Below are 27,543 nucleotides of genomic sequence, written 5' to 3'. Positions count from 1 at the left end.
TTGCACCTTTCTCTTTGACCTTCTGCCACTTTCTTTTATACATCTTCCAGTCATGTGCATTTCTTCCTCGTAAGCATCATCCAAACACCTCTTTTCTCTTTCATTAACAACTATACTTCTTCATCCCACCTCTCGCTACCCTTTCTACTCTGTCCACCTCCGACCTTTCTCATGCCACATGCATCTTTTGCTCAAGCCATCACTGCTTCCCTAAATATATCCCATTCCTCCCTCACTCCCCACATGTCACTTGCTCTCACCTTTTGCCATTCTACACTCTGTCTCTCCTGGTACTTTCTCACATAAGTGTCCTGTCCAAGCTCACTTACTCTCACCACTCGCTTCTCCCCAGCATTCTCTCTTCTTTTTTGAAAACCTCTACAAATCTTCACCTTCGCTTCCACCAGATAGTGATCAGACATCCCTCCAGCTGCCCCCTATTAGCACATTATCATCCAAAAGTCTCTCTTTTACGTGCCTATCAATTAACATGTAATCCAATAATGCCCTTTGACCATCTTTCCTCCTCACATATGGATACTTACGTATATCTCTCTTTTTAAACCAGGTATTCCTAATCACCAGTCTTTTTTCGGCACGCAAATCCATAAGCTGTTCACCACTTCCATTCACAACACTGAATGCCCCATAACATAATTTCCAGTATTATTGAACTTTTGCTATATTATTTTTTGTGTTCTTACAGGAGATGTAGAGTACTGGCTTTACCTGCAAGGTATAATCTGTATTCTAGTTTTCGCCAACTTATTCTTCTTTGTGCATGTAGCAGTCATATTGGCAAGTAAACTGAAACAGAGACGAGCTGTGTTTGAAACCAGTACAAGTTACAGTAGTAACGCAACCAAGACCAGAGAGCAGTAAGTTAGTAAATTTGGTAGTAATTTAATGTAGTACCATTATGATAATTTCATTTTTATAAGTTTGTTTGATCATTAAAACAAGAATAAAATGAGTGTTCAATAGAGTTTGTGACATTTGGTTTTTGTAGAAAGGTTTCATTTTCATCAAATGTTTATTCATCGTTAGTTTTGGTTATATATAAACAAGACTCTTCTATGTACATATTTATTGTAGTTAGAATATTTACTCCCACAATCTAGGTTCTTTGTAGACAACATGAGGAATATTCTAAGGTCTCTGACTGTAATAATTATTCCTTCTGCTGTTAATGTAGCTGAGTCTCCAAGCTAACTCTTGTGTCTACCCTGTCTTCTTTTTCTCTGTAAATTTAGTTGCCCTGATGAAATATTTTCATACAACTAATATCTAATGCAAATAACGTCTAACTATTATTATGACAACAGAAGCAGAACAATATGATATCACATTGATTTTAAGAATAACATTGCTGTTGAATCTGTTAAGAAAATTGTATTTCATTTGATTTCCCTGACATGACAGACCATGATTCAAGGCATCTCTTAAACCAATGAACAGTGACACAAGAAAATAGAAATGTCTTTTGACACTCCTTTATGTGGTGGTTAGCATTTCTTTCTGTCACACATGCACGAGCCACTTGGAGTCAAACCTGTATAGGTTCAAATCCTGGTTGCAGCAGCCATTCCACAGTCAACCCAACTGTTCATCCTCCCTAAGGGCTAGTCAATAAAATGCTTGCCTAGCACATGCAGTAGGGTGTGGGTGTGTGTTTACACACCGGAGTAAAGACATGATATATATATTTACAGGGTCAAGAGACAGGGCTGCAAAAGTTTAAAACTCTCTTTCAGTAACACACAAGTAGGAATCATGTATAAACTTGTAAGTGCATTACTACATTAATGATTGCATATGTTATACAAATGTACAGTACAGGTATTGAAAATGAATTAATTAGAAATATGTTCACACGGACAAATGTAACATGGTCCTTCACTAAGAACCATTATACATGTATGTGTGAAGCGATATTACATTGGACCAAGAAAATTTGCAAGCATATTGACTTTACATTGTATCATTGTAAAACAAAAGAATAATTCTGAAAGAATAGTGACCATTAGAAAGGTTTCAGATTCTTCCTCTCTTTTTCTCTAAATATGTTAATGCAGAACCAAAGAGATGTGAGTATTTTAAAAAAATGAATGTTTTAGATGATAGGATGGTAGATGTGGGGGATTTGGGATGTAGCAGTATACAAAGCATGAGAGTCATGCAAGTAGTTTGATAAAAAGAAAGGTAGTGGTGTATGTCAAGCAAAAGAAAAAGTGTGACAAAGTTGCTGTAAAGGATGGGATTGCAGTTAAATTTCTCTAGAAAAGGGCTGACAGAGTTGCTGATTGGTTAGGTTTTCAATGGTATCTATATAAGTATTTTAATTAGATAAACTTAGTAAAGTCAGTTTAGTGATTTCTTTCAAAAAAATGCTGACAGTGTAGAGCTTCAGAATATGTGCATAGTTAGATTTTAGGGAAAGCACACAAGGAATCATAAGTAGCTTAACATCAGTTCATTTAATTATAACATTTCTTTGTCAAAGCTAAATTAGTTAAAACATTTTTCTCTGAAATATTGATATATTTGTTATTTTTCAGAGCTTGGTTGTATATTAAGCTGTTTATTGTTATGGGTGTTGTTTGGATTGCTGATGTTGTTTCCAGTGTGCATCACAGGAAGTCATGCACATACTGGTGAGTACATTGTGTTGATTATTTGCCTCTAAGGAAACAGTTAAGCTTAACCACACAGTTTCTGAATACTGGAACTAGTTGTATCTGTTACTGATACGTGTATATACGTTACTAATGTGAAAATCTCTTCAGAGTGAAAGTATTCATGTCACTTGATATTTAGAGTCAGATACATTAAGATGGAGTAATGACCCTCAGGGAAACTTTTGTGATATATTAGTATACCATAGTGGCATTTCAGCCATCATAGAAGAGTGTGAAATCAGTATTTTAACCATGAATTAATTACATTCTCTTTTTTATAACATGTTACCATACATGGTACTTCTGAGTTATATTTCACACATACATACCACTTTCTCCATCAACTTTACAAATCTGTAATAGTCATGAAAAGTGAACAAACACAGGTGAATTCAGTTTTTTTCTAGAATAACCGTTGCCCTCTACAGATTTCTAATTAGAAATATGTAGTCAAAGAATCTGCAGCAAATTTGAAATCTTAGATTGGATTGCAAATAGTGAGTTTTCAGTCACAATATATCGGAGACTTTCCAGTAGTCTTATGGTGGTGCTAGAAGGCTAGACATGTAGCAGCAATACTCTTTGAATAGCTCTTTGATATGCATTGCTGAGAACAGTTCATAAAACATTTGGTGTGGTCCTGTTTTTGTAGTGAATGTCATCATTGCTCTTGCCACATATTCAGGTTTTGATTTGAAAATGAAAGAAATGCCCAGTCGAATATGGGGTGTTTCCTTTACTGATTATGGGTATACAGGTACATGATATTATTTGTTATGTATTTTACTTATATCTAATGAGACTAAAGCTGATTGGCTTTTAATCCTTTTAGGATAACAACAGATATAATCAATGGACTTCAAGGAGTATTCATCTTTCTTGTGGCTGTTTGCAACAAGGACAATATAAAAAAGGTGAGAATCCAGTTACGGAATTTCTTCATTTATAATTTCATGACTATCCTCAGTACTTTTTTCTTGCACATGGACAGAATGGGAATACTTTGTTGATGGCAATATTTGTAGGAGGAGAATGGTGAGAATAGATGCAAGTTAAGATTTTAATTTTTCAAAGAGATGGCATGTCACAGTTTTGATGACTAAGAACTGTTAGTTGTGGATGATTTGATGTGTTTAGGAAAAAAGTTTAGTAAGGATGATACATCTGTGGGAAAGCTCACTTGAAAAGGAGGAAAACTGGAGGTGCATAGAAGGTTCTGGTAAATGGAAAGAATTGAAGAGATGTGTGCAAGAAGATTACATAAAGGAGTCTTGTCCCAACTCTTACATATGGGTATGAAACTCAGATTTATATTTGTTAGGGTGGGTGAAATGTAAGATTAGTAGAGTTGGATAATTTGTGTAATATGCTGTTTTTGGCTTTAGGAAGTTGGAGCACAGAAAGATGTGAACAATTTATGTGGTGCAGCAGATTTCATAAGTCATGTGGATAAAAGTCTTATGTAATGACATGGTCTTGTGGAATTTATGGCAGATGATATAGATTGGTTAAGAAGAATAAGTAGCAGCATAGATGAAGGAAAAAGAAAAGTATGGATAGCAGAAATAATGGATAGATGCCACCAATTGACTGATTAGTGCAGGGGACATTCTGTGTTAGAATGCTTGGGGATAATTTTGGATCAGATACAAAGCAAGGTTTTTGTATGTGGAGTTGGTGTAAATGGAGACTTTTTCTTCTCTGTGTGAATCAAGTTTATATGTAAAAGTTGATATGTAAAAAGAAAAAAATAAGGAGCGCGTCTATTAGTATGGATGTTCATGTTTCATTTTAACATATCCTCAGCTTGGGTTAAGGATGTGTGTGAGTAAACAGCGAAGCTGTATGTATCTGATCTATCCTGTAGAAATAGAAATGGAGTTATTGATAATAAATTGATTGATTCAGTGTGCAATGATTACTTTATTTACATTTAACATGCCATTAAACTGTCTTTATTACCTTGTTTTATGAGGATGAAGAGAGGAATCAATAGATTATCTTTGTGGAGTAGAAGAGTGTTGTTCATCCTTTCTCCCACGGTGACTCTTTTACTTCCAGGTTTATAGTAACCACCACATGGAAGTAGAGTATATAAATGTAGAACATTTATGCATACCCAATAGAGACTCCAATATCCCATTTTTCACCCCCTGTCTCTAGAATTCTCTTGTCCCTACTTTATGAAGTTTTTCTTTTTTGATGTAGTGATGCTTATTGATTTTAGATATGTTCTTGTTTTAGTCAATGCAAGTGGTTGATGAATGCTTCACTGTATCATAGTTAAACCAGCATGCAGAATTTTGCTACAGTACTGTGTTGTGAGCATTCCTGTCAGGGTCTTCAGTACTTAAACTGTAGAAATGTTCAGCAAATTGGGTATTTTTTGAAAATCCAGAATGCACCACTTTGGTTAAGATGCATCAGGTGGACTGATTGATTGACTGATAGATGAACTGAAAAAAATATGCTTGGGCCCCATGAGTGTAGAACTTCCCTCATGTGGTGCAGTTTCCATTTCCTTAGCAATACATAAAAATGTAAAGGTTTAACAACCATACAGGAAATTATGGAATCATAGCAAGTATACTGGAGTTACATTTACTTGCTGCTGAATTTGAATATAGGTATGTGCAGTACAGTGCAGAGAATATTAAAGGGTAGGGGCTAATAAGAAAATAAGGTAATTTTGAAGCATTATCTCAGAAAGCAAAAATGGGTATGTTTGAAGGGATAGTGGTTCCAACAATGTTGTATGGTTGTGAGGCGTGGGCTATAGATAGAGTTGTGTGGAGGAGGGTAGATTTGCTGGAAATGAGATGTTTGAGGACAATATGTGGTGTGGAGTGGTTTGATCAAGTAAGTAATAAAAAAGGGTGAGAGAGATGTATGGTAATAAAAAGAGTGTAGTTGAGAGAGCAGAGGAGGGTGTTTTGAAATGGTTTGGTCGCATGGAGAGAATGAGTGAGGAAAGATTGACAAAGAGGATATATGTGTGAGAGGTGGAGGGAACGAGGAGAAGTGGGAGACCAAATTGGAGGTGGAGGGATGGAGTGAAAGAGATTTTAAGCGATCAGGGCCTGAACATGCAGGAGGGTGAAAGGTGTGCAAGGAAAAGAGTGAATTGGAATGTTGTGGTATACCAGGGTTAACGTGCTGATAATGGATTGAACCAGGGCAAATGAAGCATCTGGGGTAAACCATAGAAAGTTTTGTAGGGCCTGGATGTGGAAAGGGAGGTGTGGTTTCAGTGCATTATACATGACAGCTAGAGACTGAGTGTGAATGAATGTGGCCTTTGTTGTCTTTTCCCAGTGCTACCTCCTGCGTATGCAGGAGGAGGGGGTTGTCATTTCATGTGTGGCGGGGTGGCGATGGGAATGAATAAAGGCAGCAAGTATGAATTATGTACATGTGTATATATGTATATCCCTTTGTATGTATACATATGTATATGTTGAAATGTGTAGGTATGTATATGTGTGTGTATGTGTGGACGTGTATGTATATACATGTGTATGTGGGTGAGTTAGGCCATTCTTTCGTCTGTTTCCTTGTACTACCTCGCTGACGCGGGAGACAGAGACAAAGTATGATAAATACAATATCTGTCACAGAAAAAGGGCACTTCTGGGAAGGGTCTTGAGTCCACCCAGCTACCTGTAAACATGCTGTAGTATGTGTACGATTCTGCCATCGCAAACTTGAATGGATCTTTTATCTTATCTTCTGTATTTTCTAAAATTCTATATGTAAATTTTTACATGTCATAGTAGTTTGTAAGCACAGGGCTGTGCAAGTCTAATTTAAGACATAGGTAATTTTTGCACTTAAAAGAGTTTTAAGAGATTTGTTTTAAAATGTCCTGTTAGCCAGAGCAGCTCAGTCAGTTTGATCATGTGATAAATGAGGATGTAGAAAGAGCAGAAATGGGGCCAATCTTAAAGAGGAGATATAATCGTGGAAACTACACAGAACTCAACAGTTTCTATGACAACATGAACTGGAAAATAGAGTTCAGTAGCCAAGAACCTTGATATTGCAGTGGTAGATAGTTTTGTGAAATTTGCAGCAAAAGAGTAGGAATATGGTTAATATAAGCTTTAGATACAGAGGTAAGGATAAAAAGGAGGGAGGAGTGGTTTGATAAATGACACAAAAAAGCAAAGGATCTTCATATCATGCCGCCATGGTAAACAGCTGGAAGTCAAGGATCTCATAAGGGAAAATGCATATATTATTGGAATAGTGGAAATAAAGCTTATTTAAAAGATAAAATCTTATCGTTTCTGTCGAGAGGGAAATAGAGGGAAAGAGGAGGAGGATTAACCCTCCTGAACAAGAGAGAAACTTCCCAAGTTTCAGCATATATTAATAGATGGCCCATTCAAACAGGGTAATAGGAAGGATGACTGTGCAAGATAAGTGCTTAGTGGTGTTGCTGTTATATAATCCCCCAGACAGTTTTAACAATTTAGGACAAATGTACAATGATAACAATGAGGATGGTACATCAAGCAGTAAAACATGTTCTCACAACAAGTTGAGCACTGATAATGGGGGTTAGCAGCTATAAAGTGAGTTACTGGAGAAATTAGGATTCTCAGGGTGTCAGGAATCATAGAGACATTCTGAGAGTGTGCATAGGAAAATGTCCTATTCCAGCATATCAGTAAACACACAAGGATGAAGACACTCAAGTACCATCTTTATGAGATTATATTTGTATGCATACTAGGTTGGATATTGGAAGTATGTACGGTATGCCAATTGTAAATATTGATCATGTAATTCTTCAGTCTGAGTATGTGGTGATCTTGTAATGCTTCAGTCTGAGTATGTGGTGATCATATAATGCTTCAGTCTGAGTTTGTGGTAAATGCAAAAGTCATAAGAATACAGGCGAATAAGAGTTAACAATATTCCCAAGGAAACTAAATGGAACTTAATAATTCCTGTGGCAGCATAAATTGGGAAAGGTAGCACAGTAGCTAGGAACCTGGGTACTGTGGTGAAAGGTTGTGTGAAATTTACATTGAAGAAGGAGGAATATGAATACAAGGGAAGGTTAAGAAAGAAAGAGGTATACTTTATTAAAAAAATATCAAAAAGCAGAGGAGGTCCACAATGTGCTGTGGCAATAATATTGGCAGAATTCCAGTCCACCAAGCATTGCTGGAAATAAGAGAGAAGGAACAAGTATGGCAGAATAAGAAAGGAAAAACAAAGAAAATGTGATAAGAATGTTATGGAAAAGGCAGGAATAAATCCAAAACAACACCATATATTCATCAGTTGAAGAACAACTAATCAGGGTTCAGAGTTCAGGGTTCTGAGGTGTAGAGGATGACATAAGGAAATATGGAGAGCTACATGAAAAGTTCCAAATTGCATTCACAGTGGAAGACACAAAAGCCTCAACAGCAATGAGATGATTTAGGAAGAGATTTTGGAAGGTATTGAAATATCTATGAGAGACATTAACAGGATATAAAAAGTCTTCACCTATAAAAGGCTCCTCGCCTTGGTGAAATTTTGCTATATGTGCTGAAGATTTGTGGAGACATATTAGACATACTTCTTGAAATACTGTTCAAAATGTTGCTGGAGAAAGGCAAAGTGCTATGGGAAAGAAGACCGGAAATGGACACTGAACTACAGATCATACTTTCTGACACTCAGAAAGCAAGTGAATCATTGTCTATTAAGGATAAAGTACCAAAATGAGAGACAGCAAGATTTTCAGGAAAGATCTTGTAGACTATTCAAGATATGTACAAAGTGCAATCTGTGATTACATTTCTTATACACCATGTTAGTATTTGCACCACCTTTTAGCTGGTCATCTGTGATAAGGCCTAGATACTTGTACTGACTCGTTCTTTCTGTATTTTCATCTTCAATTGTAATTGAGTCTGGTACATGTAGTTTTTTGTCCTAAAATGTAATATCATCTCTTTAGTTTTCTTTCCATTCAAATGCAGATAATTTGTTTTACACCACTCAACTAAGCAACTAACTTGTGCAATATAATCATTACAGTAATCATATAGAATTTTTCCTAGGATTTCTGTTTCATCAGCATATTTTGAAATAGTGCAGTTACTAAAACACTTCTACAGTCATCAGTATACAAACTGAACAAAGTAGAGGGCATAAAGCATCCCCGAGATGCACCTGTATCAGTAAAACCTATGTTGAACTAAACGTTATCTGTCTTGGTATACTGTGGCCTCTGTGTTAAAAAGCTGAAGATTCATACAGTAAATTACAGTTTACATCCATCCTTGATAATTTATTTAGCAAAATATATGGCTGGATTGTATCAAAGGCAGAGCTAAAATCAGTATATAAGATTTTTCCTTGTGAGTTATGTCCATCTAAATGTTTGCTAACCTCATTCATAAAAGTCAAATTTGCATCTTGAACACTTCTGTTTTTATGATATGCAGACTGCAGTAGATCTCTGAACTTATCTATGCTATCGCACAAATAGTTTCTCATTGTGTCTTTAAGACATTTCATAATATTTGATGTTAAAACAATAGGTCTAAAATTGTTGAACACTTAAAAAATGAGATTTGGGCAATTGGCTTTGTTTCTGACAATTTCCATATGTCAGGCACTACCCCTTGATCCAGTAAGTCCTGAAGTAATTGTTGAAGTATGGGTGCCAGTTGTTGAGCACAACACTTTAATGCCTTGGCTGGCACATCATCTGGTCCCATGGCCTTTCCAGGCCTAATACGATTCAGGGACTGCGATAAAAGTTTTATGATATCATGATTCTTTCACCATTTCTTTCTTGAATAACTGACATAACATTACTGCACTCTTTACTAAAATGATATCTTTCATATCTTGCAAAGAAATGAATTTATATCATTCACATATGTCTGTGTTTTCTGACTCAGGCATGTTAAGTTTTTATCATAACCACATGATATTTTTAATCCTTTCCTTGCATCTTTCCTATTTCTGCATGGAAGGCTAATTAAGAATCTGGCTCACCTGTCAGAAATAAGGGGAGACTCTTTTGGTTGTTAGATTATCTTAGTGGAAGGAAGCAAAGGATGCATGTCAGAGGAACCTTCTCAAAATGGATTGAGATCATCAACAGAACGATGCTGGGACTATTACTCTTACAGGTCTATGTGAATGACATGCCAAAAGGTATGGACTTTTACTGAATTTGTCTGCAGATAATGCAAAATTCATGACAAGTGTGGAGGACTGCATTAACTTGATCAACTGACAGACTGCAAAGTTGCTCTGACCCTTGGTTGATGAGGTTCAACAAGAGTGAATGTAAAATAATGAGGATGGGTCGCAGCAAAAGATGGCTTCAATATGGTTAACATTTAGCAGGAAAAAAATGCTTCAGGAATTTGTGCAAGGACCTGGGAGTCACCAGCATTCCACTTTAGAAAAATAGTTTAGGATACCACCTGTCATTTCCAATCATATCTTTAACCCTTCAGATGCAATGGCTGCTTACAGTCAACAAAAGCCCAATAATGATCTATTGTGTTGGTTAACAGTAATCTATCTCCATCAAAAAATTTTGCCTTACCTTGGCTATCTTTCATTTTGTCTAAGTCCTCCAAGGAGAACCAGAACCTGATAAGCACTGTCATTTCTGGATGCCTGCAGGAAAGTGTAAATAAACAGCAGTCATATGGACATTATTATTTCATGATATGCTTTGTGAATATTTATTGTTTATAATTCTGCTCTATAAAAGAAAATTTCTGGTAATCTACAATGTTTTGATGAGAGAAAAGAGATGACATCTGTGACAGGCATCTCTCTAAATCTGATGCCACCATTCTCAAGTTTTCTCCCAGTCTCTCCAGGACACTATGACTGAGAAGAAAAGATTGCTGACAACAGGCAGGAATTGATGTTGATGGCCTCAGAATCTGAGGTGTTTCATAGTATTGTTACTAACCCCTTGGTTATGATCTTGATTGTAGATTTTACTCAGTTGGATTTAAATGTTTAACTCAAGTTTATGATGTTTTATACATACTTTAAAAGAAAAAGAAAATTAGAAGTGAAAGCAGCTGATGAGCATGTGGTGCTAAAGTGTATCAGTTATTCATTGTCTAACATACCTTTTCAGGAAATTAAGTGCCAGATATAGAAACCCTCATGGGTTTCAGCCATGATAGTAATAAATTGTAACTAGTTTTATTAATGGAAAAGTAGCATCATTAGGCATTGCCTGTGAAATTGCAGTGTGCATCCAAAGGGTTTAATTAAAGTACTCCCATCATCTCTCACAAACTTTTTTTCTTTGTTATTAACATTTTCCCAGACCTTTTTAATGCACTTTTGGTTCTCTTAGATATTCGTACAAATCTTATTTACTGTACATTTTTTTTTTGATAAGGAATAAAAGTAGATACCAGCTTTTGAAATATTTCTAAGGTATGATATGAGCAGATGGTTGAATTATCTATTAGTTATTGATTCTACTTTCACATTATTATGTATGGGTTTACAGATACGAGCTGCCTGGTGTCCTCGAATTGAGAGTGTACAGACAACCATTTCTGCTTGGCGAGGAAAGACTACCAGTGTGAGGCAGAACAGAAATCTTAGTGTGACACAATCAGAATCATCTAGAAAGACATCTGTTACTTCTTTACCAAGGAAAATCTCCGTGGTCTCTGGTGTCTTCTTCCCCAGTTCTAACAAGACAAAGAGAGCAACCCAAGTCAGTGATGCCTCTGAAGCCTCTAGAAAATCTAGTAGTACCAGTGGATGTAGGAAAGTCTCCACTGCATCTAACCGTGAAGTCATTCCAATGACTACTATGAATGAGTAATGACTCCTGCATATTTTCATTTTGAGGTTTGAATTCTTTTTAGCATCAAGCTCTTTAGTGATTTCTCAGTGCTGCGATACACCAAGCTAACATTAACCAGTAGCTTACTCCCAGTTTCTGAGTTAGAAAGGATACAAGTAATACTTTCTTTTATGATATCTCTCCATACTGTCACATTCTTCAAAGTGCAGTAGTATGTTGCCTTTATTATTTTCTTGAATGCTTTAATTCTCACCTCATTGATTTGAATTCATGCAAAGCTTAGTAATGTTATTGCTGTTTATCCTGTCAATGAAATATGATGGCATCTTCCTCACTTAGTCTATGAATTAATCATAGATAAGTAGCCACTTCTGCAAATATCACTAAGAATGACACTGTGCCAATCCTCCTCTATATTCATAATGGGCCTAGGTGTATTGTATTATGAATGTGAGAATATTATCCTTCTGCATTGAGAAAGTTATAATCAAGAAAAGGAAGAGAGAGAGTGTGCAAAGCTTGAGTTGGAGAGAAAGATGCAGTCACTAATGAGTAGCTCATTTGCAGACATGTCAATGTTTGTCAGTGGAAAATGAAGACAAATTACCAAAGGTAATGAGCCGTATATGGTGTACATAAGAAGTTGGAAGTAAATGCAGTTGGTAGTTTTTAAAATGAGGGAAAGTGAAGTTATAGAGTTTGCAGTGTTACATGGATTGAATAAAAGTAGTGATAAAAGTATAAGGAAGAGGTTACAGAATGGTATGTGACGCAATAGAAGAAAAGGATGGAACTGTCCAAGGAAGGAAGGTGACAGGATCCTTGGAAAAAATGAAGGTCATCGTAGGTTTTTATGTTAGCTGAGATGGCATGGGCAACTGAATGCCCTAATCGAGGCCATCTCATTAATGCTACACACACACACACACACACACACACACACACACACACACACTAGGGATAGGGGAGAAAGAATACTTCCCATTTATTCCTTGTGTGTTGTAAAATGTGACGAAATGGGGTAGGAGCACGTGGCTGGTAATCCTTCCCTCATGTTTTACTTTTCCAAAAAAGGAACAGAGAAGGGGCCAAGTGAAGATTTTTTCCCTCTAAGGTTCAGTCATGTTTTTGACACTACCACACTAACACAGGAAATTTCGAATTTTTTTATTATTATACTTTGTCTCTGTCTCCCACGTTAGCGAGGTAGTGCAAGGAAACAGGTGAAAGAATTGCCCAACCCATCTACATACATATGTATATACATACACGTTCACACACGCACATATACATACCTATACAGTTCAACATATACATATATATACATACACAGACATACACATATATACACGTGTACATAATTCATACTTGCTGCCTTTATTCATTCCTGTCGCCACCCTGCCACATATGAAAATGACACCCCCCTTCCCCCGCACGCGTGCGAAGTAGTGCTAGGAAAAGACAACAAAGATCACATTCGTTCACACTGTCTCTAGCTGTCATGTATAATGCAACAAAACCACAGCTCCCTTTCCACATCCAGGCCCCACAAAACTTTCCATTATTAACCCAGATGCTTCACATGCCCTGGTTCAGCACATCGACCCCGGTATACCACATCGTTCCAATTCACTCTATTCCTTGCACGCCTTTCACCCTCCTGTATGTTCAAGCCCCGATTGCTGAAAATCTTTTTCACTCCATCCTTCCACGTCCAATTTGGTCTCCCACTTCTCCTCATTCCCTCTACCTCTGACACATATATCCTCTTGGTCAATCTTTCCTCACTCATTCTCTCCATGTGACCAAACCATTTCAATACACCCTCTTCTGCTCTGTCAACCACACCCTTTTTATTACCCCACATCTCTCTTACCCTTTCATTACTTACTCGATCAAACCACCTCACACCACATATTGTCCTCAAACGTCTCATTTCCAGCACAACCACCTTCCTCACAACCATATAAAATTGTTGGAACCACTATTCCTTCAAACAAACTCATTTTTGCTCTCTGAGATAACGTTCTCGCCTTCCACACATTCATCAATGCTCCCAGAACCTTTCCCTCCTCCCCCACCCTGTGACTCACTTCTGCTTCCATGGTTCCATCCGCTGCCAAATCCACTCCCCGATATCCAAAACACTTCACTTCCTCCAGTTTTTCTCCATTCAAACTTACCTCCCAATTGACATGTCCCTCAACCCTACTGTACCTAATAACCTTGCTCTTATTCACATTTACTCTCAGCTTTCTTCTTTCACACACTTTACCAAACTCAGTCACCAACTTCTGCGATTTCTCACCCGAATCAGACACCAGCGCTGTATCATCAGCGAACAACAACTGACTCACTTCCCAAGCTCTTTCATCCACAACAGACAGCATACTTGCCCCTCTCTCCAAAACTCTTGCATTCAGTTCCCTAACAACCCCATCCATGAACAAATTAAACAACCATGGAGACATCACACACCCCTGCTGCAAACTGACATTCATTGGGAACCAATCACTTTCCTCTCTTCCTACTCGTACACATGCCTTACATCCTTAAGAAAAATTTTTCACTGCCTCTAGCAATTTACCTCTCACACCATATACTCTTAATACCTTCCACAGAGCATCTCTATCATATGTCTTCTCCAGATCCATAAATGCTACATACAAATCCATTTGCTATTCTAAGTATTTCTCACATACACTCTTCAAATCAAACACCTGATCCACACATCCTCTACCACTTCTGAAACCACACTGCTCCTCCCCAATCTGGTGCTCTGTACATGCCTTGATCTTCTTGATCAATACCCTCCCATATAATTTCCCAAGGATACTCAACAAACTTATACCTCTGTAATTTGAACACACCTTTATCCCCTTTGCCTTTGTACAGTGGCACTATACATGCATTCCACCAATGCTCAGGCACTTCACCATGAACCATACATACACTGAATATCCTCAACAACCAGTCAACAACACAGGCACCCCCTTTTTTTGATAAATTCCACTGCAATACCATCCAAATTGCCGCCTTGTCGGCTTTCATCTTCTGCAAAGCATTCACTACCTCTTCTCTGTTTACCAAATCATTCTCCCTGATCCTCTCTTTTCGCACACCACCTCGACCAAAACACCCTATATCTGCCACTCTTATCATCACACACATTCAACAAACCTTCAAAATACTCAGTCCATCTCCCTCTCACTTCACTGCTACTTGTTATCTCCTCCTCATTTGTCTCCTTCACTGATTTTCCCATTTGTTCTCTTGTCTTACGCACTTTATTTACCTCCTTTCAAAGCATCTTTTTATTTTCCCTAAAATTTAATGATACTCTCTCACCCCAACTCTCATTTGCCCCCTTTTTCAGCTGTTGCACCTTTCTCTTGACCTCTTGCCTCTTTCTTTTTTTATACATCTCCCAGTCATTTGCACTATTTCCCTGCATAAATCGTCCAAATGCCTCTCTCTTCTCTTTCACTAACAATCTTACTTCTTCATCCCACCACTTACTACCCTTTCTAATCTGCCCACCTCCCACCTTTCTCATGCCACAGGCATCTTTTGCACAAGCCATCACTGCTTCCCTAAATACATCCCATTCCTCCCCCACTCCCCTTACGTCATTTGCTCTTACCTTTTTCCATTGTGCACTCAGTCTCTTCCGGTACTTCCTCACACAAGTCTCCTTTCCAGGCTCACTTACTCTCGCCACTCTCTTCACTCCAACATTCTCTCTTCTTTACTGAAAACCTCTAAATATCTTTACCTTTGCCCCCACAAGATAATGGTCAGCCATCCCCCCAGTTGCCCCTCTCAGCACATTAACATCCAAAAGTCTCTCTTTTGTGTGCCTGTCAATTAACACATAATCCAATAATGCTCTCTGGCCATCTCTCCTACTGACATATGTATACATATGTATATCTTTCTTTTTAAACCAGGTATTCCCAATCACCAGTCCTTTTTCAGTACACAAATCTACAAGCTCTTCACCATTTCCATTGACAACACTGAACACCCCATGTACACCAATTATACCTTCAACTGCCACATTACTCACATTTACATTCAAATCACCCATCACTATAATCCAGTCTCGTGCATCAAAACCACTAACACACTCATTCAGCTGCTCCCAAAACACTTGCCTCTCATGATCTTTCTTCTCATGACCAGTCACATAGGCATCAATAATCACCCATCTTTCTCCATCCACTTTCAGTTTTACTCATATCAATCCAGAGTTTACTTTCGTACACTTTATCACATACTCCCACAACTCCTGCTTCTGAAGTAGTGCTACTCCTTCCTTTGTTCTTGTCCTCTCACCAACCCCTGATGTTACTCCCAAGACATTCCCAAACCACTTATCCCCTTTACCCTTGAGCTTCGTTTCACTCAGAGCCAAAACATCCAGGTTCCTTTCCTCAAACATACTACCTATCTCTCCTTTTTTCTCATCTTGTTTACACCCACACACATTTAGACACCCCAATGTATATATATTTATACACAAAAGCCCATACATATTCTTATACATACATATACAGACATATACACTGACATATACATATATACATGTGTACATATTCACACTTGTTTGCCTTCATCCACTCCTGGCACCACCCCACCCCACAGGAAACAGCTTCGCCACCCCCTGCATCAGTGAGGTGGTGCCAGGAAAACAGACGAAAAAGGCCACACTCGTTCACACTCATTCTTTATCTGTCATGTGCAGTGCACCGAAACCAAAGTTCCCCATCCACATCCTGGCCCTCAGACCTTTCTATGGTTTACCCAAGACGTTTCACATGCCCTGGTTCAGTCCATTGACAACACGTCAATCCCAGTATACCACATTGTTCCAGTTCACTCTATTCATTGTGCACCTCTCACCCTCCTGCATGTTCCTCCCCTGATTGGTCAAAATCTTTTTCACTCCATCCTTCCGTCTTCAGTTTGGTCTCCTACTTCTTGTTCCCTCTGCCTCTGTCACATATATCTTCTTTGTTAACCTTTCCTCATTGATTTTCTCCATATGTTGAAATCATTTCAATACAACCTCTTCTCAACCACACTCTTTATTTCCACACATCCTTTGCCCTTCCATTACTTACTTGATCAAACCTCCTCACACCACATATTGTCCTCAAACATTTCATTTCCAACACATCCACCCTCTTCTGTACAACCCTATTTATATCCTATGCCTTTCAACCATATGATATCGTTGGAATTGGTATTCCTTCAAAAATATCCATTTTTTGCTTTCTGAGATAAAGTTCTCATAGCTCCCATAACCTTCACCCCCTCCCCCGCCCTATGACTCACTTCCATTGTTCCATCTGCTGCCAAATCCACTTACAGATATCTAAAACACTTCACTTCCACCAAAATTTCTCCATTCAAACTCACATCCCAACTAACATGTTCATCAACCCTGCTGAACCGAATAACCTTGCTTTTATTCACATTTACCCGGAACTTTCTCCTTTCACACACTTCCAACTCAGTCACCAACTTTTGAATTTTTTTACTTGAGTCAGCCACCAGTGCTGTATTATTGTAAGCTGCAACTGACACTTCCCAGGCCCTCTCATCCCCAACAGACTGCATACTCACCCCTCTCTCCAAAACCCTTGCGTTTACCTCCCTCGCCACCCTATCCATAAACATACTTAACAACCATGGTGACGTCACACACTCCTGCCGCAGACCAACATTCACTGGGAACCATTCACTCTCCTTTCTTCCTACTCATACACATGCCTTACATCCTTGATAAAAACTCATTGCATCTAGCAGTTAACCTTCCTCACCATATATCTTGAGACCTTCCACAAAGCATCTATATCAGCCCTATCATATGCCTTCTCTAGATCCATAAATGTCATATACAAATCCAGTTTTTTTATAAGTATTTCTCTCACATGTTCTTCAAAACAAACACCTGATCAACACATCCTCTACCACTTCTGAGACCACACTGCTCCCCCCCAATTTGATGCTCTGTACATCCCTTCACCCTCTCAGTCAATATTCTCCCATAAAATTTACCAGGTATACTCAACAAACTTATGTCTTTATATTTTGAACACTCACCATTATCCTCTATGGCTTTTACAGTTCATTCCATATGCATTCCAATAATCCTCAGGCAATTAACCATTGTCCCTACATACATTGAATATCCTCGCCAAACAATTAACAACAGTCACCTCTTTTCTTGATAAACACCATACATCTGCCACTCTATCATCAAACACATTTAACAGTCCTTCATGATACTCACTTCATCTCCTCCTCACTCCATCACTACCTGTCATCTCTTCTGCTTTTTCCTCCTTCACCAATGCTCCATTTGTTCTCTTGTCTTTTGCACATTATTTACCTCTTTCCAAAACATCTTTTTATTCTCCTTAAAGTTTAATGATATTCTCTCACTCCAACTTCTATTTGCTCTCTCTTTTGACCCCTGCACCTTTCTCTTGATTTCCTACTGCTTTTACTGATACATCTCCCGGTCATGTGCACTCCTTTCTTTTAAATACCACCCAAATGCCTCTCTTTTCTCTTTCACTAGCAACTTTACTTTCCCCACATCTCTACCATTTTTAATTTACTTTCTTCCCACCTTTCTCATGCAACATGAATCTCTTGCACACTCCATCACTGCTTCCTTAAGTACCTCCCATCCCTCACCCACTCCTTTCACTTCCTTTGCCCTCACCTTTTGCCATTTTACACTCAATGTCTGCTGATATTTCTTCACACAAGTCTCTCTTCCATGCTCACTTACTCTCACCACTTTCTTCTCCCTAACATTGTTTCCTCTTTTTTGAAAACCTCTGAAAATCTTCACCCTTGCCTCCTCAAGATAGTGATCTGATATCCCAACACTGAATACCCCCTGCACATTAGTTATACCCTCAACTGCCACATTACTTACCTTTGCATGTAAATCATCCATCACCAATACCTGGCCTTGTGGACTGAAACTGCAGACACACTCACTCAGCTACACCCAAAACACTTGGTTCTCATGATGTTTCTTCTCATGGCCAGATGCATAAGCACCAGTAATCAGCCATCTTTTGCCATCAGCTTTCAGTTTTACCTACATCAGTCAAGAATTTACCTCCTTATACTGTCACACACCAACCTCTGATTTTACTCCCAAGATGTTTCCAACATTCTTCCCCTTTACCCTTGAGCTTCATTTCACTCAGAGTGAGAAGATCCAGGTTTCTTTCTTCAAACTTACTACCTATAGATGATTCTTTATATGATATTTTATGAGGTACTTTTATGTGATATTTCATCGTTTTCATTTTATAATTCTTGTACTTTTTAACCTTGAATTGAGCTAGCCATAAGGAATTTCATTTTGTATCACGTATGCAATTTGACAATAAAGACATCTTATCATATCTTATCTCATCATGTATCTCTCCTCTCTTCTCTTTTTGGTTACATCCACACACATTCAGACACCCTAATTTGAGTCTTTGAGGATGATGAGCACTCCTTGCTTGGCTCCTCCTCCTGTTTCCTCTTTTAGAAAATACAAATAGGCACTCATTTTCTCAACATGCCCCGTAGGGGAGGATGAACAGCTGGGTTAACTGTGGACTGGCTACTGCAACCAGGATTCGAACCTATGTCACTTGACCCCTGTGGATCCCCCTACACCTACAGATGTAAAACATGAACATTAAGTGAAACAGAAACTTCTAGGATATATGCTGCTGAAGTGAATTATTTATTGAAAGGTTTCAGAATCAGCAGTTAGTTAGGGGTAAGCAATGAAGTTAGATGTCAGAGGAAGCAAGAGAGGGTGTGATGTTACTGAGATGATGAAAAGAAGTATCTTTCATTGGTTGGAAGTATGTAGAGGACAGATGACGATAAGCTGATAAGGAAAATGTATACGGAGTGAGATAGAAGGATATAGAGTCGAGGGAAGTGAAACTGAGGGAATATGCTGGTGACATGTTTGAGAGTTGTTTGGATAGAATAGTGTGGTTTTTTTCTGTCATGACCACTCCCCCTAGGGGACTTCCAAGGAGTAACAAAGTATCATAAGTAGTATATATACTTGTGTAGATACGTAGCTATATAGTCATGTTTTTCTTAATTATAAGCTTGTACATATTACCATGTGATAAATCTGGAATGTTTCTCTGTGTAACTATTGAATAAAATAAGGGTATAATGATAACACTGTAATGATGTTTTATCATGTAACTATTGAATGAAATAAGGGGATAATGATAACAAAGTAATGATGTTTCATTATGTAACTATTGAATGAAATAAGATTCTAATGACAACAATGTAGTTGTGTTTTCAGTACATTACCGAAGATAGCATACTGGTACACACACAGAAATATAGTTTACTTATAATATTCAAATTACAGTTACCTGAGTACCAGGGAATAATCATTGGCATCTATTTTATCAGCATGTAACACCAGTTTTTTAGAATAACTGGCCATACTGTATTTCAGTTACTAATTCCATTCTCCATATCTTGTTGATGTAATGTCATGTGTATGGTATCTCATTTGATGATGAAAGTATGTAACAGTGTGCTTCCATTAAGTAATTGTACTTTGTATGTGTAAGGATGTCGTATATCATTAGTGTAGAGAAATAATTCTTGAAGTTCATAGATCTGAGATGATTAGTATTTCAGGTTTCCTTCATATGTCCAATGTTCAGCACCTTACTTTACCAATAATGCAGATCACATTATTATCTGATCAATATATAAGCACAAAAAATTACTTTAGATTTCATTGCAAGTAAGAAATCTTGAGGAGTATGAAATACATGACCCTGAAAACCATATAATCTCCAAAATCATTCCCTATCTGTGAAGTTGTTTCTGCTCAAGATTCAGTGCAAATATTTGTTTGTGAAGATCTATGTAATTTCTGGTATCAGCATTCTATTATCAATGTTCAAATTTCCATAAAGCATCCTGCTTATATTGCCAATATATAAATCATTCATGTGCCTTCCATATGTACAGTATTATGTTACATGGAGCAAGATTCCTCATTTTGATTGCCCTTTACTTCTACTGATAGCAGTTATTATGCGTAGGTAGTTGCTTCCTTGGCAGAATTTTTGTAGCATTCTAAGTACGCTTTAAAGGGCTTGAAACTTAGAAAAGTGTATTTGTAAATTTAAGTTGTTAGATTTTAAGATTATTACGAAAAACACACCGAGATGTGAGAAATTTTACTTAATATTCATATCTACACTTCAGTTCCATCGGCAATCTCATTAGCAATTTTGTTACAGAGAAATCTAAGCAGGACACTAAAGATGCCATATTTTACTTAATATTTATATCTACACTTCAGTTCCATCGGCAATCTCATTAGCAATTTTGTTACAGAGAAATCTAAGCAGGACACTAAAGATGCCATATACTACCAAAATTATCACTTCCATTTACCATAATTATCACTTTAATGTGCTTTATCTTGATTAAGTCTTTAGAGTCATTATTTTTGTGTCAGTGCAAAGAATGGGAAGAGAAGGCTTTAATTAATTTTTGACAAGATGTACTAAGTTATGAATCTGATAATCTTTGTGTTCTCATTGTAAGATATTGTTTTCAGAAGCATGTTAAACTCAGGTAAAGAAGTAATTTCTGCATATTTTTAAACCATTATATTTGTGTACTTTTTTACAGTGTTTTAAGACCTAATAAGAGTGCCTTATCGACTTCATAATCAAAACTCCATCTATGCATATGTAACTTTTGTATATGAAAATATGTAAAGCTGTTGAAATGTGGAGACATTACAGGGATGATGAGTAGGAAAGAAACAGAAATGCAGATACAGTGGTAAGTTGCAAATGTGGGCCTCATAAAATTGGCTATTTTTATTGATATATTTTTGCTAATGATATGGGAACATTATTAAAAAAAGCAGGAATACCTGGTGTTAGTATTCAGGATGGCTGATTCAGCAATTTTTGCTCTGGAACACCAACATATATCATCATTCTAAAAAATGTGATTTGTATTTTTTCATAATTTTGCCTTTCATATGCATTTACAATATCTGCAGCTCTCAGTGTTCTCTTTGATGCAAAACATAAATGCAATTCGCTCTGAATTGCAAAGAAAGTTGAAGATGATTAATGAAAATTATGGTGTCAGGATTAAACCAACTTATATGAAAGAGTGATACAGTAAACCCAAATGTATGAGTGGGTGTAAAATTTTGTTTCAAGCAAAGATCACTGGTTTGGATTAAGTTTTGTAAGAGGTACTTTCTTAGCCTCAGAGTAAGAAGATTGCTGTCTCTGAGCAAATGTTGATTGGGCTGGTCAGATTGCTCTATGATACTGAAAATAGAAAAACTAGTAGAATATTCATGAGGATGGTTAACTAGATTTAAGATGTTGAAAGCATGTACAAAAAAACTCTGCTGATCGTGAAGATAATGAAGACTTTGTTATACAATTTGCAAAGTTAGTTTATGATGAGAATGTGAGTGCTTAGTAAATCTACAGGGTGTGTACAGTTTTAAATGATCCTCTTTTGACTTAGGATGTATGTCTAGTACAGTTAGGTGTTTGTTGCATGTATGTGTATGACTTGACATTAGCTAATGACATATCATGTACCTTTGATGATAATGCATAGCTCATGCATCCATTAGATATTTTTGTGCATCATCATTCTTATGACAGAGAATTATTCTCTGTGACATTTTCTGGAGCACTTAAGGGGTTACCATATGAACTATGGCCATGACATTGTCTTTAAACTCATTAATTACTCCAGAAAGTATTGCACAGAACCTGGTGCAGAATCAGTTGCTGTCATGAGTATGATGGTGCACAAACAGGTCCCATTGATCTATAAGGTTTGGAACATTATTAAAAGCATGTAATGCCATTATGCCATGCCATGTATTAAACATATATAGAACAATTACATAAGTATATTGGAGATAAATCTTTAGTTACACAGGTGACAAGACAGTGTGGACATATTGTAAAATGCTGATAAAACAGCATTTCATTGATTATGAATTCCTTGGAAATTTCCAAGATCACTTTTCATCATTTTAACATAAGAATCTCTAATTTCCACCATTCAACAGACCTTTAAAATAATGCCGATATATCTTTTCGATATGAACTCTTAATTTCACCATATGAACACAAACTTTCAATTTAATCACTCATTCACAAATTTCAAATTTTTCAGTGTATATAATTTAACCCTGGCCAGGGCAATCTGTTACATCTCTGTTGCCCATTCCCCTCTGGAAACTCCTTTCCGTACATGCTTCCCTTGCATACACTATTATATGCATTCTTCCCCCATTTCTCACCCTCCAGTACTCTTCCACTCTTTATCCCCATGTCACAGGTTGTTCTCCTTGTACCCTTTATTGCATTATCATGCACTCTCCTTGCAAAGTCCTTATCTTGCATTCTTTCCACCTGCTGAAACAACCTCAATGTATTATATTTCACCCACTCTGCCACTGCACAGTTCACTCTCCTTACATTCCCTGTCATACCAAATCTCTCATACACCCAGTCATTACTTTCTTCATTGCATCTAGTCATACTACATGTTCCTCTCAAATAACTCGTATCCACAGCCTTGATTCATGACCACTGTGACTCATCCCATGACATATTTCATCTATATAGGTTAGGGTCTTTCTTCACTTCAATACTTACACCTCCACCCTTTATTATTCTTTTAAGAAACTGAATAGCTCTTCTACCCAGTTACTGCTCTCTCCCTTATCTTTCATTCCACATCACCAAACTTACCCAAGATAGCTCCTGAATACTTGAATTCTGTCACATCTTCCACTCTTCCTTCCCCCGTATTTATAACACAGGTTAGTACAATTTTTGTCTCACTCTACAAGGCTTTACAAAGTCTATACTTCCACCATTTTACTTTACTTTTGCTTGCATTTACCTTCTGTTACACTAGCATGCACACATCATAAAGTACAGTTACAACTTTCTACTTTTCTTCAAATTCAGTAAACAACACAGTATCATCCATATACAGGCTTCTCATTACCCACACACATCACCACATTCCATCTCTACACCCTTTTTCCTTAGTTTTGATTTCATCTCTCTACTCCATATATATATATTAAAAAGCCACGTTATTTGGGAGTTATTGTTTGCTCACAATGAGAAGTTCTTAGTCGTAACATTACTTGCATGTTCCAATTCCTTCTGATAGGACATGTTATGCTTATGATTTATTACCTTCACATTCACTTTTATGATGGTGCTAATGAGAATTATGTTCATATTGTCACTTTCAAAAAATTTTCTTTTAATTTCATTTGTTTTATTTTTCCATTTGTATCATGCACCTTGAATGTTCTCTGTTTACTAGAATTGTGATTTTATAGATAAGTTTGTCAACATTCACAGCTTTTACATTACATTTTTGAGGACAGTGGTCTCACTTCGTGTGTCAACTTAGTGTATAGATTTAACATATAAGAAGCAAATTCATGAGTGGAAGTCCATGTCTCTTTTTAACATGCTGGGTGTGTGAAAATGTTAGACGATGCCTGCAAGCTGTATGAAGAAAAGGGATTGAGCAGGCAGACTGTTATATTGATAATATTCAGCTGACAACAGTTCTTTTTATCAGTCTGGTCTCCTGTCAATTTGTCTGTCCAGGGACATTGTTGGGTACTGACTCATGGAGCATATACAGGTACACCACCGATTTTCCAGCACTCTTGGTTCTAAAACCTTGCCGGATTAACCATTTTGCTGGACCAACTGTGATCACATGAAAATAATTTATCATCACACCTCTAACCCACTAATTTTACATTTCCCATGCATGTATACTGCGGTCTGCTAGAAATTTGAATTAAACAAATATTAGATGTTTGAGCACCCTTAGATGATAAGTCTTTCCTTAGATTGTTTGAATCCTCTGGGTTTTTCTTTTTCTTCTGTTGTTAGTGTTTTCCTAGGTATGCATTGCCAGGATAATGCAGTTTCATCTGCATTATACACCTGCTCAGGACTGAATTTTGCAAATTCGTCACATACTTGGCATCTCCGTAGTTTGCAGACCGCTTTTCTCCGCACTTTATTCATGGAAATTCCATGTCGCGTCTTGAATCTTTGAAGCCATCCTTCACTATAGCCACTCTCATGTTGTAATTTAAGTTCTTTGTGGAACAACGTAGCCTGGTCCATTATCATGCTACCTGACAAGTCCACTCCATCACTTCGATGCTGTCGAAACCATTCCATCATCACTCGATTGTGCTCAGTACTCTTACCATCTTTCATAGTTTTTCTAATTGTCATTTGCTTCTTGGAATCACTGGATGCATAGTTTCAATATTTTCTCCCTGTGCTTCTTTATATCATAAACAGTTGATGAACCAATACTGTAGATATCACATAGCTTATACACCAAAACACCACGGTCCATTTTTTCAACAGTTCTACTTTATCTTGGGTCGATATGGACTGGTGGTTATGTTTGACACTACGACTGACACTTTCATATGTCTGGGAAGCCATAGCTAGGGTTGAATTTAAGCAAAATAAGCTAAGAATCTCACAGAATTGCAGTATCACCACCATCAAGTGCAGTGTAAAGAATGTAAATAAGCTGGTTCTTCACGTGCCATCTGTGGCTGCTCGGTAAACTAGTCTGGTGGCCATGGTGATTTCAAGTTCCATCACGTAATTTTGTCGGGACTAAAGGAGGTGCAGAACCATCAGTTGCTGGAAATTCGGTGGTGTATCTGTACCCTAAATGATTTTTGCGCTGCCTTGAATCTATTTTCAGACTACGTCTAGGCCTTGTCCTTGCTAGGGGTGCCACATGCACTGGTGTGGTTTTATGTAATGTATTCTCATGGGATTTATTAGGTACAGTATTATGCTTGATTTCATATCTGTTTCATATTATGCTTATCCTAGCTTCTTACCCATTCATATTTATTTAAGATATAAAATGTAAGTTTATATCTTTGTTGTTTGAGTACACAAAATTTGAATTTTTTGAGTACATGTTATTGAAAATATGTAATTTTTTTTTTGTAATTTCATCACCTGTAGGTTCATTATGTTACATTAGAAATTTAATGATTAGCCTATTTTTCCTGCAAGTACCATTGAGATATATTTGTGTAGGTTGAGAGTTTGAGGGGGCCTGGGCTGTGCATCTTTTTATTAACCTGTGTCTGTCTAAGTTTTGTTGGTCTGTTTCTATGTCTGTATGTTATATTGCTCTTTGTTACCTAACATGTTTATGCAATATGGAGAGGGAGTATTATATTTGTGGGATGCCATCTCTTGGACTATCTGTTATATGTTGCTGAGGGAGAGCTCCATGCTTTAGAGGAATGAGATGGTTTTTTCATGTATTTTAAACAAATAGAACAGTTAACAAACACTATCAAAAGTAAATTTAAAGAGAAGGAGCTATTGGAAGGAGAAGATATTAGAGAAAATAGGAAGAGTATAAAGTGGTACTGTATGATGAAATTTATAGTGTCATATGTCATACTTATAGAAAGAATAGCATTAATTGTAATAGTGTGGGTAGCTTAACAATATGAAAACAAAATTGGATGGGAATTTGGAATAAGTCATAAAGATGGTTACAACAGGGATAAGAAGCCTGTTGCAGGAGATTAGAGCAAATTTGAGCATTATATAGAAAATGACATTTTCTCTAGGTTTAGGGGAGGAGGATATGCCATGATGGACAGTTTTATTAGACTGATAGAAAAGACTACTTTAGAATTATGATAATGTGAACAAAGAACTTTTATGTGATGCAAACATATGCAAATCCAGTTGAAACTGCTAATATTGTAATGCACATATCTTGGTGTATTGTGGAAGGGCCCCATCTCTCTTGAGAGGGAGGAAAGAAATTGAAACTGAAATTGCATGAATTTCTTAATTCAAAGCTCCAGATATTTCCTGAAAATGGCAATGGCTGGTGACTTTTTTTTTTCAGGGGGGGAACTGAGTTAAAACGGTGAAATTGTGTTGAATAATTGTTCAGTCTGTGCATCCTTGATTTGCCAAAATGCACCAACATTGTAATGTGTAAAGCAGTAGAAATTTGGAGACAGTTAGGTACTCAAAGTAGCATGCATAGATAAGGAAAGGGATTAGAGTAGGGAAGAAATTGTGTATGGGAAATCTTATATGTCATCATTCAAGCATTACAGGTGTACACAGTTTTATGCATGAAGCATTTAGCATGGTGCACACATATCATTTACTTTACAAAAGTGGTCTGAAAGAGACGTGATCATGAATGCAAACATGTCAACACAAGTATGCACCCATTCAGACATGTAATCAGCACATGTTTTCTGCAGTGACTTGGTCCCAGGTAGGTATGTTAGGCCGGATTTATTTCTCTTGAAACAAACTGCATCTTTTTGGCGTCGAAGATCTTACAAATGATATTAGTAAGGCCCAGTTTTAATCAAGATGTAAGGTGACAGCTAGTTATGGTTGTTTCATTTGGAGTCATCTATCCAGGAGATGCTTAGGCCAGCTAAGAAAGTAAAAGACAAGCAAGAAGTCAGTAGAGATATTTGTCAAATGTGATGAATCAAAAAAGAAATAAAATCAAAGAATATAGTCAGAGGACAAAATGAGGCATGAGGACGTAACAGCCCCGCCAGTACAACAGACAAGTTGAGAATGTGAGGGGATGGTGAATTCAGACTGAAAGTAATGTATACAAATGTTGATGGATAATTAGTTAATGATAAAGAGCTGGAATTCAGTGATTGTATAAGTACATTATGAGAGTAGAGGTCTACTCTTGTGGGGCTCCATCTTTTGTGTGCATGTGTGTTCTCCCTCTCCACCCCCCTGAACAGAAAGTAGATTAGAAAAGGCACAAGTACTGTACTCAGTGTGACGATATTATTGATACCTATTCATGTCTTTTTCTTCTTGCCCCGCTTTAACAAGATAGCGTCAGAAACACACAGCTGAACCTTCAAGG

The 27,543-nt window shown here is 37.3% G+C and overlaps 1 protein-coding gene across 3 annotated transcripts in view; it reads left to right on the top strand.

The window, feature by feature from the left end:
- Nucleotides 1-23,861, top strand: part of LOC139749184 (G-protein coupled receptor Mth2-like) — a 53,814-nt gene extending 29,953 nt beyond the window's left edge. For all 3 annotated transcript variants that reach the window (XM_071662847.1, XM_071662848.1, XM_071662849.1), the window contains exons 5-8: nt 707-878; nt 2,559-2,654; nt 3,511-3,592; nt 11,188-23,861. In XM_071662847.1, coding sequence (XP_071518948.1) covers nt 707-878; nt 2,559-2,654; nt 3,511-3,592; nt 11,188-11,511 — 674 coding nt within the window. In that variant the 3' untranslated portion in view covers nt 11,512-23,861. The remainder of the gene's footprint in view (nt 1-706; nt 879-2,558; nt 2,655-3,510; nt 3,593-11,187) is intronic.
- Nucleotides 23,862-27,543: the final 3,682 nt, after the last annotated feature.

The sequence above is a fragment of the Panulirus ornatus genome, chromosome 6 (genome assembly GCF_036320965.1).
Source record: "Panulirus ornatus isolate Po-2019 chromosome 6, ASM3632096v1, whole genome shotgun sequence".
NCBI classification, from domain to species: Eukaryota; Metazoa; Arthropoda; class Malacostraca; order Decapoda; family Palinuridae; genus Panulirus; species Panulirus ornatus.
This window is presented reverse-complemented; position numbering and strand designations above follow the sequence as displayed.